General features: G+C 44.1%; 1 protein-coding gene across 1 annotated transcript in view; it reads left to right on the forward strand.

Annotated features, from left to right (window-relative positions):
- SFMBT2 (Scm like with four mbt domains 2) overlaps positions 1 to 20,050 on the forward strand; it is a 212,536-nt gene that overhangs the window by 152,920 nt on the left and 39,566 nt on the right. Inside the window, 2 exon segments of the mRNA XM_041767770.1 lie at positions 2,980 to 3,062; positions 9,654 to 9,780. Coding sequence (XP_041623704.1) covers positions 2,980 to 3,062; positions 9,654 to 9,780 — 210 coding nt within the window.

Consider the following 20,050-nt stretch of genomic DNA (forward strand, 5'->3'; position numbering starts at 1 on the left):
TAAGTGATGAAGTGAATAAAGGTCCCTAAGAGGAGGAGGAGGAGGAGCAGAAGTCTAAGCTGTTGGAAATGTTCAAGGAAACGAAGAGCTCTAGGGGCAAAATCACCCATTGTTGCTTAGGTACCCGGCGAGACTCGGTTATATCTAGGAATTACTAGATTAAAAAGGGCTCCCCATAGAGAGGGTCTTGAAGACTGGATGTAGAAGGATTGAATGTAGGTCCAAGAAACCACAGAGCATGACATTTGATGGAGTGGGTTGAAGCCCATGGGAAGTTCATGGTTATAAACATGATTATAGAACGCCCAGCTAAATGCCTCTGTAGGGGGAGCGGAGGTGACTTCTACGCTGGAAAGTTTCATCTGACCATCAAGAACACCCACGTTTCCACAGTATTTCAGAAAATGGCCGTTATTCATTTATGTTGTTGTTTTTTTTTTTTCCTCCCCTACTTTCCCTCTTCCCCCATGATCTCAATGACATTTTCATCAGCTCACAAAAGTAACAAAGCAGCTGAGGTCCAGGGAAGAGACGTTGGAAGGGAATGAGATCCTGGCTTGAGCGAAGTCAGTCTGCCACAAACCTTAAACGAATGGGGTCCTTCTGTTGCAGAATTCATCTTGTCTTCAGTGATTTTATGGAGAGCTCTTGGAGGAAGTGTCCTGTTGCATAACCTCTCTTTATGAACCTTGACACACTTTTTCTCATAGGAGGAGAGGAAGGAATTAACCACAGAAGGAAGGGGAAAAAATCCTAAGTAGCCACAATAAAATAATTAATAAATGGCGGCTCCGAATTATGAAAGGCAGCATCTAGAGGTGACTTAAAAGATCTTCTCTTTATTTTGTGAATAAGGGAGGTCAGGCACAGAAAATTCCATTTGCTTTCGCCTTGTTTCTCCCAGTTCCTGGTAGAGCTGGCTCTCAAATCCCGAGTGTTCTCCTTTCATAGGTTAGGTAGCTCCTCAGCAGTTTGAGCTGTCTTTTGGGCAAATTCTTCTGTTCTCACACATTCATGTAAATATTTGACCTAAAACAGCTCCAGAGAAACCATTCTCAAAGTGGAGGGTTATAGTAATTGTAAAGAAACTTGAATTATCTTATTTAAACCATGTCTTGTTTTTAAGTGTTCAGAAGAAAGTTGATTTAGTTCCTTGCAGAAACCTCTGATGCAACAGCCATGTGGCTCTGGAGAGAGTGGCAGGGGCAGGTGGAAAAGCTTTGAGAATCTCTCTGAAACTCTCTACAAAGAGTAGAGCATCCCCAAACTATAAGACTTTTTATCTCCTTGTTGGAAAGAAATGAGGAGTTTTCAACCTTTATAGAATGGCAGGGATGTCTTAGGAAGAAAGGAGGGCATTTCTGCCACTGACCGTCAGCAGGGTATGAGAAGCCTAAGGGTCAGTGTCTGGGCCGGAGGAGAACAGGTACCTCTTGGTTAACTTACCTCCACTTGGTTAACCCCATCTTCTAAAAAAAAAAACTGGGCAAATTGAGCTTCCTCAATGAAAAGAGTACTAGCTCATACTTGGGTGTACAAATGGAAGTAGGCACCTGGTGTCTTGAATTTCTTCAATGAAGAATTTCTGGAGTCACTATAGCTGTGGCATTTAGTCACCACAAGTCTCTGTGTTACCTGAGTTTGTAGGTGTAGAATTTACGATGGTAGGAGGAAGAGAAAATAGGGATACGGCTCAAAAACATACTTAAGCACTCCCTTGTGGATTTTTCCCCCCTACACTAAAACCCATCAAGAGAGAACACTCAATGGGCAGGCCAGGTGGCTCAGCAGTTTAGCGCCGCCCTCAGGGTGTGATCCTGGAGACCTGGGATCGAGTCCCATGTTGGGCTTCCTGTATGGAGCCCGCTTCTCCCTCTGCCTGTCTCTCTCTCTCTCTCTCTCTCTCTCTCTCTCTCTCCCTCATGAATAAATAAATAAAATCTTTTAAAAAGAGACAGAGAACACTCAAGTGTAGAATATGGTGAAATTTTACAGTTTCAGTTTATCCTAATTGGGATCACACTCTGCTTTCCTCGCCATCCTCTGTGGCACATGCAGGAAATGCCGATGACACTCCTGTGAAGAGGTGTTTTGCCATCCAGGGGAAACCCTACCCCCAGTCTCTGCTAACTGTATGATTTAGAACTGTTCCGTCTTCCCATGACCTTCCCAAGACCTTCTCCTGTGTCTTGTCATGGCGGGCATGACGGATATACTCTAATTTTGCCCCTCCTACCGAATGAAAGGGATGATGGAAGGAAAAAACCCACTTTGTAAAGATCTGGATTTCATTAAGTTCAGTGTGTGGTAATAGATGGTTCTCGAACCCCTACCTCCGTGTGCCCCCAGAGCCTCACCTGGAGTGGAGGGGGCCTCCCTTGGATTCGCATTTTTCCTTCCTCCTCTGCAGTGCAACCAGAAGGCAGGGCTCCTGCTGCTTTTCATGCCTTTCGAGGCTTTCTCGCTAAACCCTTGACTCCTTGTATGCTATTTGCTCTGCCTTCTGTTATCCTTTAAAAAACCATCCCCCTGAGGTGGTGCTTTCTAATAAAGTCACATGGTTTTCCTCAAAGATATTGAGAAGCAAGGTCATGTGAACTGAGGATTTCCGTGGAGGGAGGTATTCCTGTATATTTCTGCAAAATGCATTGTGGGGACGTGTTGCGTATATTTTCGTGTCTAAGCTGCTCTCTCCCAAGCACATCTACCTGCTGACATGGGCCTATGGGGGTGAGCTCCACCCTGCACCTGGTGTCAGGCCCCACGCTCTGATAATGATGGTATACCTCAACTAGTTAGTACTCTCCATCTTCCCACATACTCCTCAGAAAATCGGGCATGAGGTCCAGAGTAGGAGAGGACTTCCCCTTTGGGGCCCTATCCTTGGACCTCTTATTATTTTAATTAGTGACACACTCTAAAGCTGTTCATTTGGTCTGAGCTTTAGCTTGACTAACGTCTGTGTTTTGTCCTGTATAGGTTACTCTGGCCAGGACTTCGACTGGGCAGATTATCACAAGCAGAATGGGACAGAGGAAGCACCTCCCTTCTGCTTCAGAAACGTAAGAAGCTTGGCTCTTGCTACTCCCTTTAATCCTAGACATTGTTCACCATGAATTTTGTAGTTGCTTTCTGTTCATGAGCAAGATTAGAGTGCTCCCATGTTTCACAGCATCACAAAGGTTTTGTGGTTTTTGCAAAGCCCTCTTTCGGGTTGTGTGTCAGGGTGACTCTGGGCCATAGTCACAGATCCACTACTGAATGTACAGTGGCTCAGTGGAGGCTCCTTTCTCACTTACGGAATGGTCCAGTGTGTTCCGGATGAGCGCGTGCTTCTTATGGTGAGCCTCCGCCCTGGGTGGCCTCTGGCTTCATCATCTGAATATAGTGTGCAGGTAAGGAAAGGGATGAAGGAGAGGATGGTCTTCCTTGTTGGCCCCGTAGCTGATAATGACGCGTTACTCCATTCACCCTCCACTAGTGAGAACCAGTCCCTCAGCTGCACCTGCTGTGAATGAGGCTGGGAAACGTACCCCAGCTAGGTGACTGTTCACAGCCATGATTCCATACTCCTGAGAAGGGAGGACACGTTTGGGAGGCCACCTGTGCCACCATGACATAGGCACTTGCTGCGTGGAGTATAATGTCAATGAGCCCCTTGATAGGAGATTCTCTGCGCTTGCAGTATGTTCTTAATATATGATCATAAATGTCTTTTCTTGGATTGCTTCATTAAGATGCTAGGCTAAGAGTTCTCTGCTGTGCTTACTGTAAGCCACTTCCTTGTTCAAATAGAGCTGTTGGCGTGATGGCACATAAAACAGTGGCATGCAGATCTGTGTGTTCACACGTGTGTACTTGTTTCGTTATAGGAGCTGATTGTATAAAGTAGCTTATAAATTATTCATTTAAACCTTATCAACACTAGGAACTATGAAAAGGGATACAGATTATAATTTCTGTTTTAAGAATAAGCCGTAAGTATATAGCCAATTGTGTTGAACGTGCATTTAGTTATGAAAGTTAGTTCTTTATGCTAACAACAAAACAAAACAAAACAAAAAACCCCCCAAAAACAAAAAAAGACTCAGTCCTCTAAGTGGGGACTGCAGATACTACCGTGCAGAATGCTCCCAAATCAAAGACTTCTTCTGGACCTAGGCTCCTAGAGCTGCTGATTCCTTGCCACCCCACATATAATTTGTACTGCGGGGCTAAGGGCATACAAGAACGAAGAGGCAGAGGGGTTGGCTTCATAGAGAAGCTCAATCCTGAGCAAAAGTCAGGGGTGGATTTTGAAGAATAAAGTACATCGATCACCAGGTCAGCTCGTACACAAATGTGCAGAAACACATCGGCGGTAGAGGTGGAAATCAGGGCTCCTGAAATGATTGAAGGGACTTTCTAGTGGCTGACACTGCATTTGCACAAAGGGGGTTCTCCTGCAGCATAGAAAGATCTGTGTGGTGAGTTGAGGTGGTGTGACGGGGAGCCTGTGTAGGCATGCCACCTTGAGGTTAGCCTTGGGTTAGCTCCCAGGGCTTATCAGGTCCCAGTGCATCTTACTAAACTAAACCTTTTACTGTAGTGACATCACTTGCCACAGAGTCCTGGCCTCGATGCCATTAGTTTAGGATCATGGAAATACTTACCACATCCCCAAACTCCTGTGAAGTTGTGCTTTGTACCCCAAAAAAGAAATATTTCTTCCCTGCCTCTTCAGCCTTTGGAAGGAGGAAAATCCTGACGTGTCCACTATTTCTGTACGGAGGGAGTTGTTTCTTCTATGAACACAGTTCCACTGCAGCTTTTTTTTTATCTGGCCCCTGCTCCTGTTCAGCCAGTAGCCGACCAAGTGGAATTTAATAGTGGAGCAAGTAGCCACATCCCCAGGTGGCCTCTGAGCTTTCAGGATTTAGCTACCAAGATTAAATCTCTTTTAATGAATATGCTGGTGTATTCATTAGGAATGCACTTGTTACAAATATGCCCGCTTTGTTTCTGGCTCCCCGTTTATTTAATCGACAGGATTGTTATCTGCCTTTTGGCGTATGCATTGCATTACCGGGTACTTTGCTGAATTTTGTTAGCTTGCTACAAGTGCTCCTTAATGGAATGCTTATTATGAATTCATTTTTTAATCACACATCTTGTGTGTACTAGAGGAGAGGTAGTGTGGAAGTGAATGCATGGAAGACATTTCCCTGGGGATGTTTAACAATCAGAGGCAGCTCTGGAATGGATTGACACAGGCAAATGCTTAGTAAAATAAACTCACAGGTAACAGTTTTGCTATTGATCTTTATAAATTACCCTCAAGCAGTGAGTTGAAACGAAAATAGGTTATGTGGTTGTAGCTTTCCCTTATTAAGTAGGATAAAATGCATTTTAACTTACTTAGAGGCTTTTCAGGCAGCCTATCAAGTTGTATTATCAAAAAGAAGCTCAATACATAATATTCATGGATGAGGCAGGATGACTTGCAGAAAAATAGTACACCTAGAATTTCCGTGGTTCCCATTTCCAAAGAAACATAAAGGAAAAGAGCAAATTGCTTTCTTAACATACACTGGATAATTTTGTTCTGGTTACATAAAAATATAATTGCATTTGCAACTTAACATATATAAAAAGATATGTGAATGTGAATAACCTTGGTTTCCTCCCATGGATCATGTAAAGATATGATCTCTATTATTTACAGAAACCTGTTAATCTCATTTTATATATTTTAAAATAGATACATATAGTATTGTAATGTCTGGTTAAAATTTATAGCAGTGGATGATTTGGGAAATTTTTATATGTTTATTTAAAAATAATGCTTGGAGGGAGTTTTGCTTTGAATATTGGCTGAGCTCATACTGAGTTGACACCCTGGCAGATAGCAACTATAGACTCTGCACAGGACAGGGTACCAAAACAACTACCTGAGGAGTGTGGAAAATGAACAAAAGTGAGCAGATCTAGAGGGGAGCAGGTACTTGGAAGGAACACTGTGGAGTGATTGTGTGATTTTTTTTTCAAACTTCTTGACAGTTGACAATGTATGAGATGACAAAACCAGTAATGTAAAAATCACACTCTTTCTGGCCCAATGAACCTGATAACAGAATTTGAGCAATCACAACTGTGGGAAAGTGAAAGGAGTCTCAGAGAGGGAAAAGCCAGGAGATGGAACCACAAATCCTATGTATAAACTTGGTCTGAATCTTTGGCTGATCCTCAGATTGTGTATTTTCCTAGCAAACTTATAGCAGCCCAGTTAAGGACAAAAGACTGAAGTGGGGTTTGAGCTCCTTCTCAACATACAGACTGTGTAGTTCGAATCCAGCCAAGTTAGTTCCTTGCTAAAACAGAAAGCCAACACTCTTAGGAAGAATATAACACAGTCCAGGGTCTCTACCATGTAACATTTAAAACATCTAGACTTCAGTGTTGCTCATCACATAAAGAAATAGGAAAATCTGACTCATTCTCAGTAGAAAAGCTAATCAACAGAGACCAAACCCAACATGACCCAGATGTTGGAATTAGCAGACACGTATCTTAAAGTATCCATTTGGGGTACCTGGGTGGCTCACTCTGGTAAATGTCAGGCTCTTAATTTCCACTCAGGTCATGATCTCAGGGGTCCTGGGATTAATCCTTGTGTCAGGCTTCACTTTGTTTAGTGGGGAGACTGTTTGTGGATTCTGTCCCTCTGTCCCCCCCCCCAAATAAATAAATGTTGTTTTTTTTTTTTAATTTAAGCTTGATGGTGCACAGCAGTGATTCCCAAAGTGTGGTCCTTAGGCCAGCAGCTTTAGCATCACTTGGGAACCTGTTGGAAATACAAATTCTGTGGCCTTACCTCAAATCAAAAGAATCACAAACTTTGGGTAAGGCCTAGCAGTCCATTTTTAAAAGGTTCTCCAGGTGATTCAGGTATACCCTGAAGTTTGAGAAGGAAACTATGAACGAGAAGGTAGGAAGTGCCAGAGAAGTAGAAAGTGTAAAAAGAAATTCTAGGACTGAGAAATGCAATACCTGAAATAAAGGAATTCATTGGTAGGGCTTCCTAGCAGAATGAAGGTAGCAGGGGATAGTTCATGACTTTGAGGATAGAAATGACCCTATCTGAAGAAACAAAGAGAAAAAGAAAGAAGATTGCATGGGGGGAATGAGAAGGAATCTTAGGGATCTGAGGGACAATATCATGTGTAATTGGAAACCCAGAAGAAATGGCAACAGAGGCTGTGGAAGATAATGTATGCAAAGAAACAATGGCCAAAATTTACCAAAGTAGCTGAAAGTACTGATGAGCAGGATGGTCTGTGGGCCCTAAGTAGCATAAACACAAAGAAACCAAACAGTCAAACTGCTGATAACCAAACATAAAGAGAAAAATCTTGAAAGCATCCAGAGAAAAAAATGATACATCCAAATAGAACAACAATTTTTTGGAAGATTTCATTTATTCTTGAGAGACAGAGAGAGAGAGAGAGAGAGAGAGAGAGAGAGAGGCAGAGACACAGGCAGAGGAAGAAGCAAACCCCCTGCAGGGGAGCCGATGCAAGATCCCGGGACCCCAGCCTTAGTTGAAGGCTGAGCCACCCGGTATCCCTGGAACAATTTGAATGAAGCAAACTTCACATCAGAGACCAGGGACACCAGAAAACAGTGAATCAATGTTTGTAGCACACTGAAGGGAAGAAACCACAATCCTGTATGCACCAAAGCTAATAATACTTCCTGAGTGAAGAGAGAAACAGACACTTTGCCAAGGAACATAGGCAACTGACAAAGAAACATGAAAAAATGCTCGACATCATTAACAATAGGGAAAATGCAAGTTAAAACCAGGGTTCAGGAGCAGCCCCAGTGGCTTAGTGGTTTAGCGCCGCCTTCAGCCCAGGGCGTGATCCTGGAGACCTGGGATCAAGTCCCACGTCCAGCTCCCTGCATGGAGCCTGCCCTCCCACTCTGTCTCTGTCTCTCATGAATAAATAAATAAAATCTTAAAACAAAAAAAGACAGGGCTTGGGAGCAGCGGACACCTATTAGAATGGTTAAATTTGAAATAATGCTAATACCAAGTGCTGTTGGGAATGTTTAGCCACTGGACCACTGCACACTGCTGATGGGAATGCAAAATGATATATGGAAACCAATTTGGTTTCCAAGGAAGTTAAAAGTACATTTACCATGTGGTCCAGCAATTCCATTTCTAGAGAAATGAAAGCTGGTTATAGGCTGCATTGTATTCCTCACAATTCATACGATGGAAGTCCTAACCTGGAATACCTCACAATGTGACTATATTTGGGGTTAGTTTTCAAAGAGAGAGTTAAGGAAACATGAGGCCATATGGGTGGGTCTTAATCCAGTAGGACTGATATCCTATGAGAAGTCGTAATTAGGACCCAGGCCGCGTGCATGGAGCAAAGGACGTTTGGAGATGGAGAGAGAAGGCGGCTGTGTACAAGCCAAGGAGAGAGTCCTCAGAAGAAACCGGCCCTGCTGACACCTTGATCTGAGATTTCCAGCTTCTGGAACTGCAAGACAAATATTTGTTGTTAGAGCCACCCAGTGTGGTGTATTTTGTTATGGCATCCCGAGCAGACTAATCTACTCTGTTCACACAAAACCTTGTGCTTGGGTGTTTATGGCAGCTTTATTCACAATGACCAGGGATTGGAAACAGCTTGCATGTCCTTCAGTGGGTAAATGGATGGACTGTGGCACATCTATAGGAAGTACTCAGCAGTAAGATAAAATGAACTAGCCATTTGTGCAGTAGCACGGATGAACCCTAAGTGCATTTTGCTTCTGTGGAGTAATCGAGACCACACAGTGTATGGATCCGTTTATGTGATCTTATGGGGAAGGCAAAACTCTAGGAGTAGAAGACAGGTCTGTGGTCCAAGAGTTGGGAGTCTGGAAGGGATTGATTACCAAAGGGCAGTGCAGAGGTATTTTGAAGGTGAAGGGACTGCTGTGCGTGTTGATTGAGGTTATGGCCACATGACTGTATGCATGTATAGGGAACAGGGCACCAAGGCAAGTGAATATTCTCACGTGTTAATTTTTAAAAAGTGCATTTAGAAAGTAAATGAAAGTAAACCCAAAGCCATAAATGTAAAATAAAGACAATTTCAGAGAAAGCTGTGGGAATTCGCTACCAGCAGACCTGCACTAGGATCACAGCGGTAATGAATGTGCTTCAGGCTGAAGAAAATGATGCCAGACAGAGACTCAGGCCCTGTCCTCGCCCCCGCGAATATGCCCAGGTGTGGTGCGAGTGAAGAATCTAGGGAAGGAAGAAGAAATGATTTGTACCTCAGTGACAGTGTAGAAGTTAGGGCGCCTGCGGAACTAGGAAGAGAACGTATCTGTCCCCTCACTCAACAGATATTAGTAGGCACCTGCTGTGAGCCAGCAGAGCTCTAATGCTGGGATGTAAATGAAGAGGTCATGGTTCTTTTCTGTTGAATGGCAGGAAAGCCAGTTTGTCATATGGGCGAGGTATGTGTGCCTGGGTGCATGTGCATGTGCCCATGTGTGTGCCCACATGTGCGTGTTCCCCCTTCGCCAGCGGGCCAGCCTGTTGCTGCATGCTGCCCTGCTACACTGTCCACTGGCTCAGTGTCTGTTCTCTCTCTCTCTTCCAGACGTCATTCAGTCGGGGGTTTACCAAGAACATGAAACTTGAAGCTGTCAACCCCAGGAACCCAGGAGAGCTCTGCGTGGCCTCTGTTGTCAGCGTGAAGGGGAGGCTGCTGTGGCTTCACCTGGAAGGTACGCTTGGTTCTCAGCCATTCTGGAGAGGTTAGGGTCCATCTGGAGAAGGCAGGCTTCACTTAATACTTCTCAGAAATAACCCCTTCCGCTTCCCTTTCATTTAAACAGATCTTGAATTATTCAGCGTTCTTAAGTGCAACTAATCAAATATAAATTTGTTCGGAGGCTCTCATCTTAACTAATAATTTCATGAAATGAGATACTGGTGTGATAATTATGTTTGAAACACAGTGGTCTTTTTACAACTTTGATTATAAAAGCTAATGTCACAATTAAATTAAAAGGAGTCACTAAAACTGGTATTTGAGGTCTTAGTTATTATGAGGATTAAATTATATATTTGCATTTTAATGTGAATAATAGCCTTTACTTTAGTTTCTTCCATAGATGTTTACTTTTACCTTGAAATAGTCATTGGAGATGACTTTCTCCCCAAATATATAATACACAAGATTTGTTTGTTTAATGATGCTTAAACTGTTCTTTATAGCTACGGTTTTTTTTTATAATTGTGCAGATAATTCACAGAACATTATACTTAGTAAGTGGAACCATGATCAGATTTTAGATTGAGATAGAACACTATATATTTTTTATATGTTACATTTTCAGTGAGAAGGAATTAAGTCTGGATCTGGAAGGTTTTTCCCATTTTTCTGTGATCTAAATTTTTGGGGTTTGTTTGTTTCTTATTTTCACAAAATTCATCAATTATTTTAAATGTGTATGGAAAAACAAGACTGGTTATGAGTAGTAAAATAGTGTTAGCTCTCTTGGCCCATATTTTAACCATCATGGCATGCTCCTACCCCCATTGGAATGGAAAGTTTAGAAGGTCATAGAAGTGGTGCTAATCTCGTCATCTCTCTCTTGAGAAAAGTCTAAGAAGCATCAAAAATTCTGGGGCTGACGATCTCATAAATGTTACGGTCCAAGTGGGTGGGAAGGGTAGAGAACTTATAAGTGAGCGTCACCCATGTCATGAATTCCTAGAAAAATAACTTAAAATGTTACTGGGGTTGAGGATTTCAAAATCAACGTGAAATAAAAGGAAATTTTCAAAAAGTTGATTATTTGGGGGGGGGGGTTCAAATAGAATGGCCTCTAGTGGGAATTAACCCATAATTAGACACAGGCATGATGGTGATATTTCTGCAGCCATGGGCATAGAGCGTGACCTTATTTTCATTACTACATGGAAAGTCAAGTCAGCTGCTCTTGGAAACACAAGATCCCTCCTGTGATTTCAATCCCTGCTTTAAACCTGCTGCCTAATAACTCTGCTAAGTTATATTGCAAGATCAGGGTCTTGCTTGGTGTTATTAACTTGAAAACAAAAACAGTAGATTTCAAAGCCCACGTTTCATCATTATGATTTAGCATATTACCAATGAGATTCTCTGGCAGTCATTATTTATTTAGCAGTTTGTTCTTCCAGAGTGCTTTGCAGCTGTTAATTACCTAACACAGGCAACAGTGAGGGCATCCTGATTTTTACAGATGAAGAAACGAAGCTAGCTAAGCCGTGAAGATATGCCTGGGGTCAGTTTCCTTGTCCTTGACATCTTTGTTGGTTAATTCATCAGACCCTACAGCTTCCCAATTCTTAAAAAGAATGAGGAGTAGCAACCTTGAGTGTCTATTTAACATTTTTGACAGCCTTTTCTCCTTATGACTGTTTTGCTTTGGATATCAATTTCTATTTTTATAGCAAAGAAAAGTAAGGCAGCTCACATCAGCTCTTACTCTCCAGAGTGCTTTCTTATCCCATAGCAGTGAAATCGGTTACCATTAGGGAAAAAGAGTTTAGAAAATAGATTGTCCATTTTTTTTCCAGACCTTCCACACTTAAAAAAATTTTTTATAAACAATTTGTTGCACTTTATCTACCTGGAATTCATGGTCAAAATCATGTGTTTGATCAAATAAAGTAAAATCCCATTTTGTCCCTTTGATCTTCCTTGAATTTTGGGGTTTTCAGGTTTTGTTCTGTTTTGGTCTCTTCTGAATATTACCTTTCAAAGTCACAGTGACCTTAGTGGCACTTACTTCTCATTGTTTTGCACTTTTGCGGATATAGTGTTTTCTTGTCTTTAGTCAAGGGAGCAAGTGCTAGAAATTCATCATGGTCACTCTGTGGCTGTTAAATTATTTTTATGATGCTGGTGATTCTGATTATAGACCATTTACTTGACACTGTAAATGTAGATAGAAAGTACATCATAACAATTTATTAGTTATTTTTATGCATTAAATTGATTTGAAGTATTTTCAACACATGGCTAATTGACCGCTTAGGTAATTAAAATGATCATTTTTAATCTAATAGTTCAATTCTCTTCAAGTCAGTTAAGTATCTATAAAAGAACTGATACTGAAGAGGGGGCAATGAATGAAATATATGAGATTAAGGTAGTATTATTTTAGATGCATATTTGAAAAGAATTACAAGCTCTCACAGGCCGCTGGCCATTAGCAGGTGCAATTTATGATGATGTTTTGTGTTTTGGAGAGGACGTTGTACTGCTTTTTCTCCTGTGTTAATACTCTGCTCGAGGTGATCATATCTACAATTATAAGCATTAGCCGTGGGATAGAAGTTGCTCTCGGTGGTAACGTCTCTAGCATTGCAGCCCTGTGCTCGTGTATCTGCATTCCTACCCACCAAGTCACTTTTCATGCCTTCCAGATCGTTATCTCCAGGGACAGGTAGGATGTGGGCCTTCCACCTGTCCTGAGGGTGAGTCATCTCCCTTCCTAAGAGGGTTTACATCTTTGCCTTCCTTGGCTTCTCTTATCCCCATTATTACTAATATTTTCTTCCTCATATCTCTCTAGAAGAGATACAATAAGCACCATATTCCTGAATATATTTACTTTTAGTCTTTTTGCTGAGGCAGGAATTCCTTTTATACCATAAAAGGAATGGCAACCAGCAGGCTTCATTTCTGGAAAGTTACTTAGCTCTTTTAGGTGCTGCCACTACAGAAATTTGAAGAGAGCTCTGGAAGGGAACCCCCAAACCCAGTTTTGACATCGGGAGTGCTGTCACATGTGAAAACGGGTAGGGGACTCTCGGCTGGTGTTTTTGTGTTTTGAGCTTGGGGGGAAAATGATGCCCTAGAGGAGACGACCCAGAATCCTCAGGTCTGTGGAGAAGTATCAAAATATTTTTTAAAAAAGAGATTTATTTATTTCTTTGAGAGAGAAAGTGAATGAGCAGGAGGGGCAGAGGGAGAGAGAGAATCTCAAGTAGACTTCCCGCTGAGTGGGAGCCTGATGCAGGGCTTGATCGCACAACCCTGGGATCACAACCTGATCAAAATCAAGAGTCAGATGCTTGACTCACTGCACCACCCAGGCTTCCTGAGAAGTGTCAGAATCTTGAGAACAGGGAGCTTTACTCAAACCCAAATTAGGTTATTACCAACATCTCCTGATCTTTATTTTTTGCCACCCTCTGAAACGAAATCTAGAGAAAATAAAGTCTTTCCACACTCAGTCCTGGAAAAACATACCATGGAAGTGTCGCTTGGTCAGGCTGGGCCAGGTAGAGCTTCGGGCAGTAGGTTTCTCCAGCTCAGGAATGACATTGTGTCCCTGCGAGCTGCCCGTCCCACACCGACAAGCAGAGAACTGCGGGCTGCGTGTCGGTGCCCCGGGTCTCCGCAATGAGAGCCAGCAGGGACAGCTTGCAGACAGTTGAAGCCCGAGCCTCATGTAGAATGTCGGCGGAGGTATTTAAACCCAAGCGCAGGGTCAGTTCGGGGATGGTCGTCAGCTCTCCTTTTCCCCTCTTGAGAAATGCATGTGCTTTGGAACCGTCCCATAACATTTCCTGATTTATCTGATTTTTCTCCTGGCTTCTTGGCTGTGGCGAGGTCGGCCTGCCTCTGTGGCTTTCCTGGTCTCCACTTGTTCTGAGTGTCATGTGGGTGTCCTGAGCTGGGTCACCTGGTTGTCAAGAGTTACCCTGGCAAGGTTCAGCTCCTTCACGTTGGGTGCATGGACTTTCACAGGAGCCCGTTTGCTGCTCCTGTGGATTCACCCTACATGGGTGAATCTTTCTAGAGAGTGAACCCCCAGCTGCCTGCCTGGTGGGAGGCGTCGCCTGGCCAGGCAGCACCAGCAAGGGGATTCATGGTGTCCATGCTTCTGAGTGAGACTTGGGATCAGCCTCCTGTCCTCAGGTCCAGCCCAGCCAACCTTTGCCTCTCACAGCTGCCAGTCTGTCTGCCCCACATCTGCATAGGGCCCAGAGGCTGAACTGGCTTGCTTCTCACCTTCCTTTTCTTCTCACTTTGTATAGAGCTGATGAATGAATGCATGAGCCCATGAGCAAATGAATGAATGAATGAATGAGATAAGATGCTAAGTAACGTTAACAGGGTTTCTCGCTGGAGCCCCTCATGGCAAAATTGCTTCCATGAGGCATAGGGACAAGGGCCCAAAGCCTCGGGCATGAAGACATCCTCCATGCAGGGCTAGGTCACCCTCGTATCAGATTCCTGGAGAATTTATTCTGTTTTGGACCAAGTGCTCGTACAACAACCGAGAATGTGCTGACCTTCCTAGAATGGCCCCAGTCCTACAACAGATGCCTACATTTGTGATGGGACTGACCCCTCTGAGAGTGTGAGGACAGCTGTTGACACTCAGAAAATGCACTTGCACATGTATATGATTTTTGATGCAATTTCAGACCATCCATGGACCCTCTCAGAACAAATCTTGGGTGGGCCTCCTTGGAATCCCTGCAGGAGGCATTCTCGGGAGATGGTAGTAGACGTTAGTAGTCCACTGTGACTCCTTTGTTTTAAGTTAAATGATCATTTCAGTTCCTCTGCTGCACTGTCTAGTTGGCTGCTGTTTTGGACAGCATAGGTACAGGATGATCTGTATAGAACCTGTGGATTCTGCGGCCCCTGCCCCCGACAGTGCATCTGTGTGTATCTTGAGTACCTCCTGAGTTTAAGACTGCTTTTCTTCTCTGTGGGGCTCTATAAGATATGTGTGATAGTGGCTTCTGCCTCCCAGGTGGCTGTGGAGCTGGGTGGAGGGAATTCGCATCTGTAAAGCTCACAGGAGGCAGGTGCTCGGGAGGAGGAGGAAGAGGCTGATGTGCGCTCCAGAAGGGATCCCCTTCTCTCATCAGCTTGGCCTCCACCCAGGGTCTGGCTCCCTCAGAACAGAGCGCTCACTGTGCCTGTAGACCCTGATCCTGTCCTTGGTGCCGCGAGCCCTGATGCATGGCTCTGCTCCTGTGTGGGCCCATCATCGCAGCACAACGTTTGAACAATGGTCCATGTGCTCGCTAAATGCCTGCTGAGCACAGAGGAGGAATAAATAAAACTTTGTGCTTCTGAATGAGAAAGTGATAGAAGATCCACCAGTCTGGGCACCTGGGTGGCTCAGTGGTTGAGCATCTGCCTTTGGCTCAGGCCGTGACCCCGGGGTCCTGGGATCGGGTCCCGTATTGGGCTCCCTGCATGGAGCCTGCTTCTCCCTCTGCCTGTGTCTCTGCCTCTCTCTCTGTGTCTCTCATGAATAAATAGATAAAATCTTTAAAAAAGATTTTTAAAGTTCCATTAGGAACTGCTATCTTGCCAACTGAATTTTGAGCCAGTGAGATATTTTCTATGTGTAAGCTAACATTCAAAAAGCTCTGGGGCCAGTTTTTTCCTACGCTTGGTTCGGTTCCAGTAAACCACCCTCCACATGGTCATCTCCGGGTCTCCTTTGAAAATGCACCTTCCTGGGGCCACCACAGACCTGGTGCTTCTGAGGTCCAAGCAGGGTGTGGACATCTGCATTTTGAAGGTACCCTCCCCAGATGACTCTCCTGTGCGCTAGGGTTTGTCAAGGACTCTAAGGTCTAGCGGGCGTGGCTTGGTGGAAGGGAACCCCTGTTGGGGTGACCTCTCGTGGGCGGGACACCAGGTGCCCCTCAAAGCCTTTCTGTAATTTGTGCAAAAGTCGGGGTGAATGAGCTTTCTCAGAGACTTGCAAAAATCAAACAAGGAAAAATGCAAATGTGAAAGTAATTCTATTTCAAGCCAGTGTGGGTGGTTTTCGAATCTTTAGAAGGAGGTAGGGCCTGCCTGAGAATTTGGGAGAAGCTGCTTCAGTGGCCCGGGCATGGACGGCAGGCCCCCCAAATGCTGGAGAGGGTGGTGGAAAGTGGGTGTTGTCTGTGGGCACAGGCTTTGAACCCTCACAAATCTGTGTGGTCCCCAGAGCTGATGTTCCATTGGGCGGGTCCTCAGTGGCCAGCGACAGAAGTGGCTGGGCTGTCTCAGGCGAAATGTGAACCTGGGGGTGGGGGGTTGGGGGAGGCGCACCCCTGCAGAGGTTCTGCTGCGGGAAGCCAAGCCGAGTTTAGGCTTGGGCACTGCCCTCTTGATGGCCGTAACTTCGGACTGAGCCTGTTGTCACCTGTTGGCAGTGAGGGCGGAGCTGGCTCCTTCCCCTTCTGTGGGAGGCGGTGGCAGCCACCTCATGGTGGAGATTCTGAAGGAGGGCTGTGGGGCCGGGACAGGATGGGGACAGATGCTGACCAGCCCCAAGCAAACCAGAAACAGAAATAAGAGAAAGAAAGAAAAATGCCACCTGAAACGCCTGGAAAGTTAGAGGATCCAGGGTCATACACTGGATCTGCCACTTGCTGCCCTTGGACCTTTCTCTGGGCCTCAGCTTCCTCATCTGTACAGTGGGGACGAGGCTAGCCCCTATCCCTAGGGTTGTCGTAAGTACTAAGCACTTGAGGATATGTCAGACCTGAAATCCGTGTTTGTGGGTGTTTGCAGTCCTGTGAGTCTCTCTGTCTCTCTCCACACACATTTGATCCCATTTCTTTTGTTTTCCTCCAGATTGCCTGTTTCCTATCAAATCTTGATCTTGCCATCTGCAGTTTTGCCAGTCTCTTTGTTCCTTAGGAATTTGGCTCCACAGCTGACGAGGGACTTGACAGTCAGGTTTTATAGAAAGGCCTCTGCAGGTGGAAGGAGCCAGACACACAGCACCCGGGGCTCCAGCACCCAGTCCTGCTTGCTCCTGGATCACCTGCTCACTCTCTCCCCTCTGGCGCCTTTTCTGTCCATCCCACGCTCGAACCAGTCCCAGTTTGCTGTGACCTTTGACTTCTCATGAGGGTGCTGAGCGAGGTTAACTTGCTTCCTTAAATACCTCTTGCCTTTCTTCCCTTCCTGCCTTTTAACTGAGATGCAGGGCTCGTTCTGACTCTGTTCCCGGAGTCTCTGCCTTTAGGAGGGTGGGTGGAACTTCGTGGAAGGGACGAGGGATCGGTTGATCGAGTGACAGTCTCAGGATGTAGCAAATTGCAGAGCTTCTGTAAGGTTCCCAAGTGATTCTCAACAAATTTATATGCTTTGTGAGTATGGAGCATCCTGTCCTCTTAGCAGCAGAATGACTCATTGTAGTTTGGTGTTATTTCCTGTTTTTTTTTTTTTTTAAGATTATATTTATCTATTTGACAGAGAGAGAGAACCAGAGAGCACAAGTGGGGGGAGAGCAGCAGAGGGAGAGGGAGAAGCTGACTCCTGCTAGGCAGGGAACCCGATTCAGTGCTCGATCTCAGGAACCTGAGATCATGACCTGAGCCAAAGGCAGACGCTTCACCAACTGAGCCCCTCAGGCACCCCGGTCTTATTTCCTGTTAAGGTCATTTGGCCTTCATTGATCTGGCCTCTGTGGCAGCACAGTTCATGCAGGAGACTCCTTCCTTCTCGGGGCATTTTGCCTTGTGCGGTTATTGTGGTGATAGTGAGTTTAGGTTGTGATTGTAAATTAGTTGATTCATTTGCAAAAATACATGGAAGTATCCGTGGTCAGAGTCTGTCTCCCGCAGCTGCCCCCACCCCTCAGTGTCTCTGCTCCTTTTCCAGCAGACGCCCACTGTGTGGGTATTTTGCATTTCCTTCCCGATTTGTCTTATGCACATATAAATATATGTTATTTCCCCCTTTTTAACCAGATGGTAGCATACTATATATACACAGTGTTCTGTACTCTGCTTTTCTTTGACTCAACATATACGTCTTTACATGTAAGTATACAAAGAGGTTTCTCGTTCTTTTTTTATAGTGGCAGCATATCCCGTCATACAGCCTACTGTAATGTAGCTAAGGACCTCCCCTTAGATGGAGATTGGGGCTTCCTGGTGGTTTTTGAAATGAAGGTGCTGGATGAGGATGAATGAGTAGAATCCATATTGACTGATGCAGCAGAGAGAAGTCCAGGGTGAACATGGCCTTGTGTTATTCACAGAGGCTGTCCTATAAAATGGTTACAACCGTTGCAGTAGTTCCCTTAAGCTTTGCATAGGGAGTTTTGGAAATCCTAGAATCACTAAAGGAGCATCACATCCACTTTTAATGGATTATTTTGTAAGCGAGTGGGTCCCTGGTCTTGGAAAATAATGAGTTGTTTTTTAAAAAAGATTATTCCGAGTCTAGCCAGATGTATCTGGAAGCATAAAGTTGATAAAGGGAAATAGGAAATTGGTACCCATCATTCAGAATAGGATTGGAAAAGCTTCAGGGTCAGGAAAATGTTCCTGGGTGATAACCCACTTTTCCATCTGTTCCCATTTAATAGATGCCTTAATGGGTTAGATTAGGAAGTGCAGGGAAGTCAGGGTTATAACTTTCTTGAGGACCTAGTAGCTAACACATTGTAGCTCCTAAATATTTGTTTTGAATGCAGAGCATGACCAAAGAATTTTAAAGTATGGTGGGACACCTGGGTATCTCAGTGGTTGAGCATCTGCCTTCGGCTCAGGGCCTGATCCTCGGGTCCTGGGATGGAGTCCCATATCGGGCTCCCTGTGAGGAGCCTGCTTTTCCCTCTCTGTCTCTGCCTCTCTCCCTCTCTCTCTCTCTCTCTGTGTCTTTCATGAATGAATAAATAAAATCTTTTTTTTTCACTTATAAAAGGAATAAATAAATCTTTAAAAAATAAAGTATGGTAAAGTTAGCCTTATAAATATATTACTACATACATTGTTGTGGAAGTGTATATATTAAAGCATTAACACCAAGTGATGTCTGAACCAGGAGAACAGTGGAACATGAAGGTCGTAATTCGGGAAGGAACAGGCTATAAAGCTCACCTTCATGCTTCTTTTCGAAACACTACTTTGACCTTGGAAATCTTATTTGTACCTAACTGTGAGTCTGGAAATACAGATGTATGTTGTGGGTGAATTCAGCCTGTCACCAAAACTGTTCAGTAGCCAAGATACACGTGTCTTATTTTATTTGATGGTCTCTTTGGTAAGTAGGTAGGTTAAGCATTGGTTGAGTCATAATGGGAACCAAATGATTTATATCCACTCAATTGTGTTGAGAAATAATCCCCATAAACCTACTTACATTCAAGTTATGGGAGAATAAAACAAAAAGAAAGTTTTTTTCATGGTAATTGCTTTTTTGGGGAAGGAGTTGAAAGTTGATAGTGACTAACGGTGATGGTATGATGTGTGTGCCAGCGTGTTCAGGGCACTTTCTGTGCAGCAGTATATTGGATAGCACTAGAACCCACGTGTATCAAACAGCACGCTCCTTTTTCCAGTATCATCTTTATGATGAAAAGTCAGGGGTAGGAGCCAGTGTGGCAAACGTCAGAGTTCCAGTGATTGGGACCATTTTTTGTCTGCTGGAATTGAGCTTCGTGAAGTTAAGTGTTGGGGGGCAATATGATTTAAAATTCATCAGATGTGATGTGGCAATGTGGATGGGTGTGTGAGTTCTATGGTGTCATTTCCATCTTGATTCTCAGCGAAGAAACCAAAGCAAAATGAGAGTAAGAGGTCAGAGCCCGTGAGTCCCTGTCTATTAACAGAGTTCTTATTTTTTGATTCTTAGTTCACAAGTGTTTTCTCTCGGTGTTTTTTCTCCAAAGAACTATTGATTCAGTGTAGGATTTTCTTCCTTTCACCAGTTTTCTGGGTTCTAGATTTATCCTCTGCGGCCAGAACTCTTGAAACCTTTGCTCATATTACATGCAAATCTCTTCTCTGGTTCAGAGTCTCTTAGCTGTGGTGCTGATTTATCACCAGGCATTAGTAGGATCATGAAACGGGGTGATAGTTAGGTGGATCCCACTAAAAAAAAACACTTCTCTGTAAATTGGCTTTCATGATCTGCAGGCCACCAGTGGAGTTCAAAACAAGTAACCCCGGTCAACCCGAGAAGTGAATAAGTTCCCTAGAGAAATTGTGTGGTCTGTGTTCCCTGCTCAAAGCTAT

The sequence above is a fragment of the Vulpes lagopus genome, chromosome 8, assembly GCF_018345385.1.
Source record: "Vulpes lagopus strain Blue_001 chromosome 8, ASM1834538v1, whole genome shotgun sequence".
Lineage (NCBI taxonomy): Eukaryota > Metazoa > Chordata > Mammalia > Carnivora > Canidae > Vulpes > Vulpes lagopus.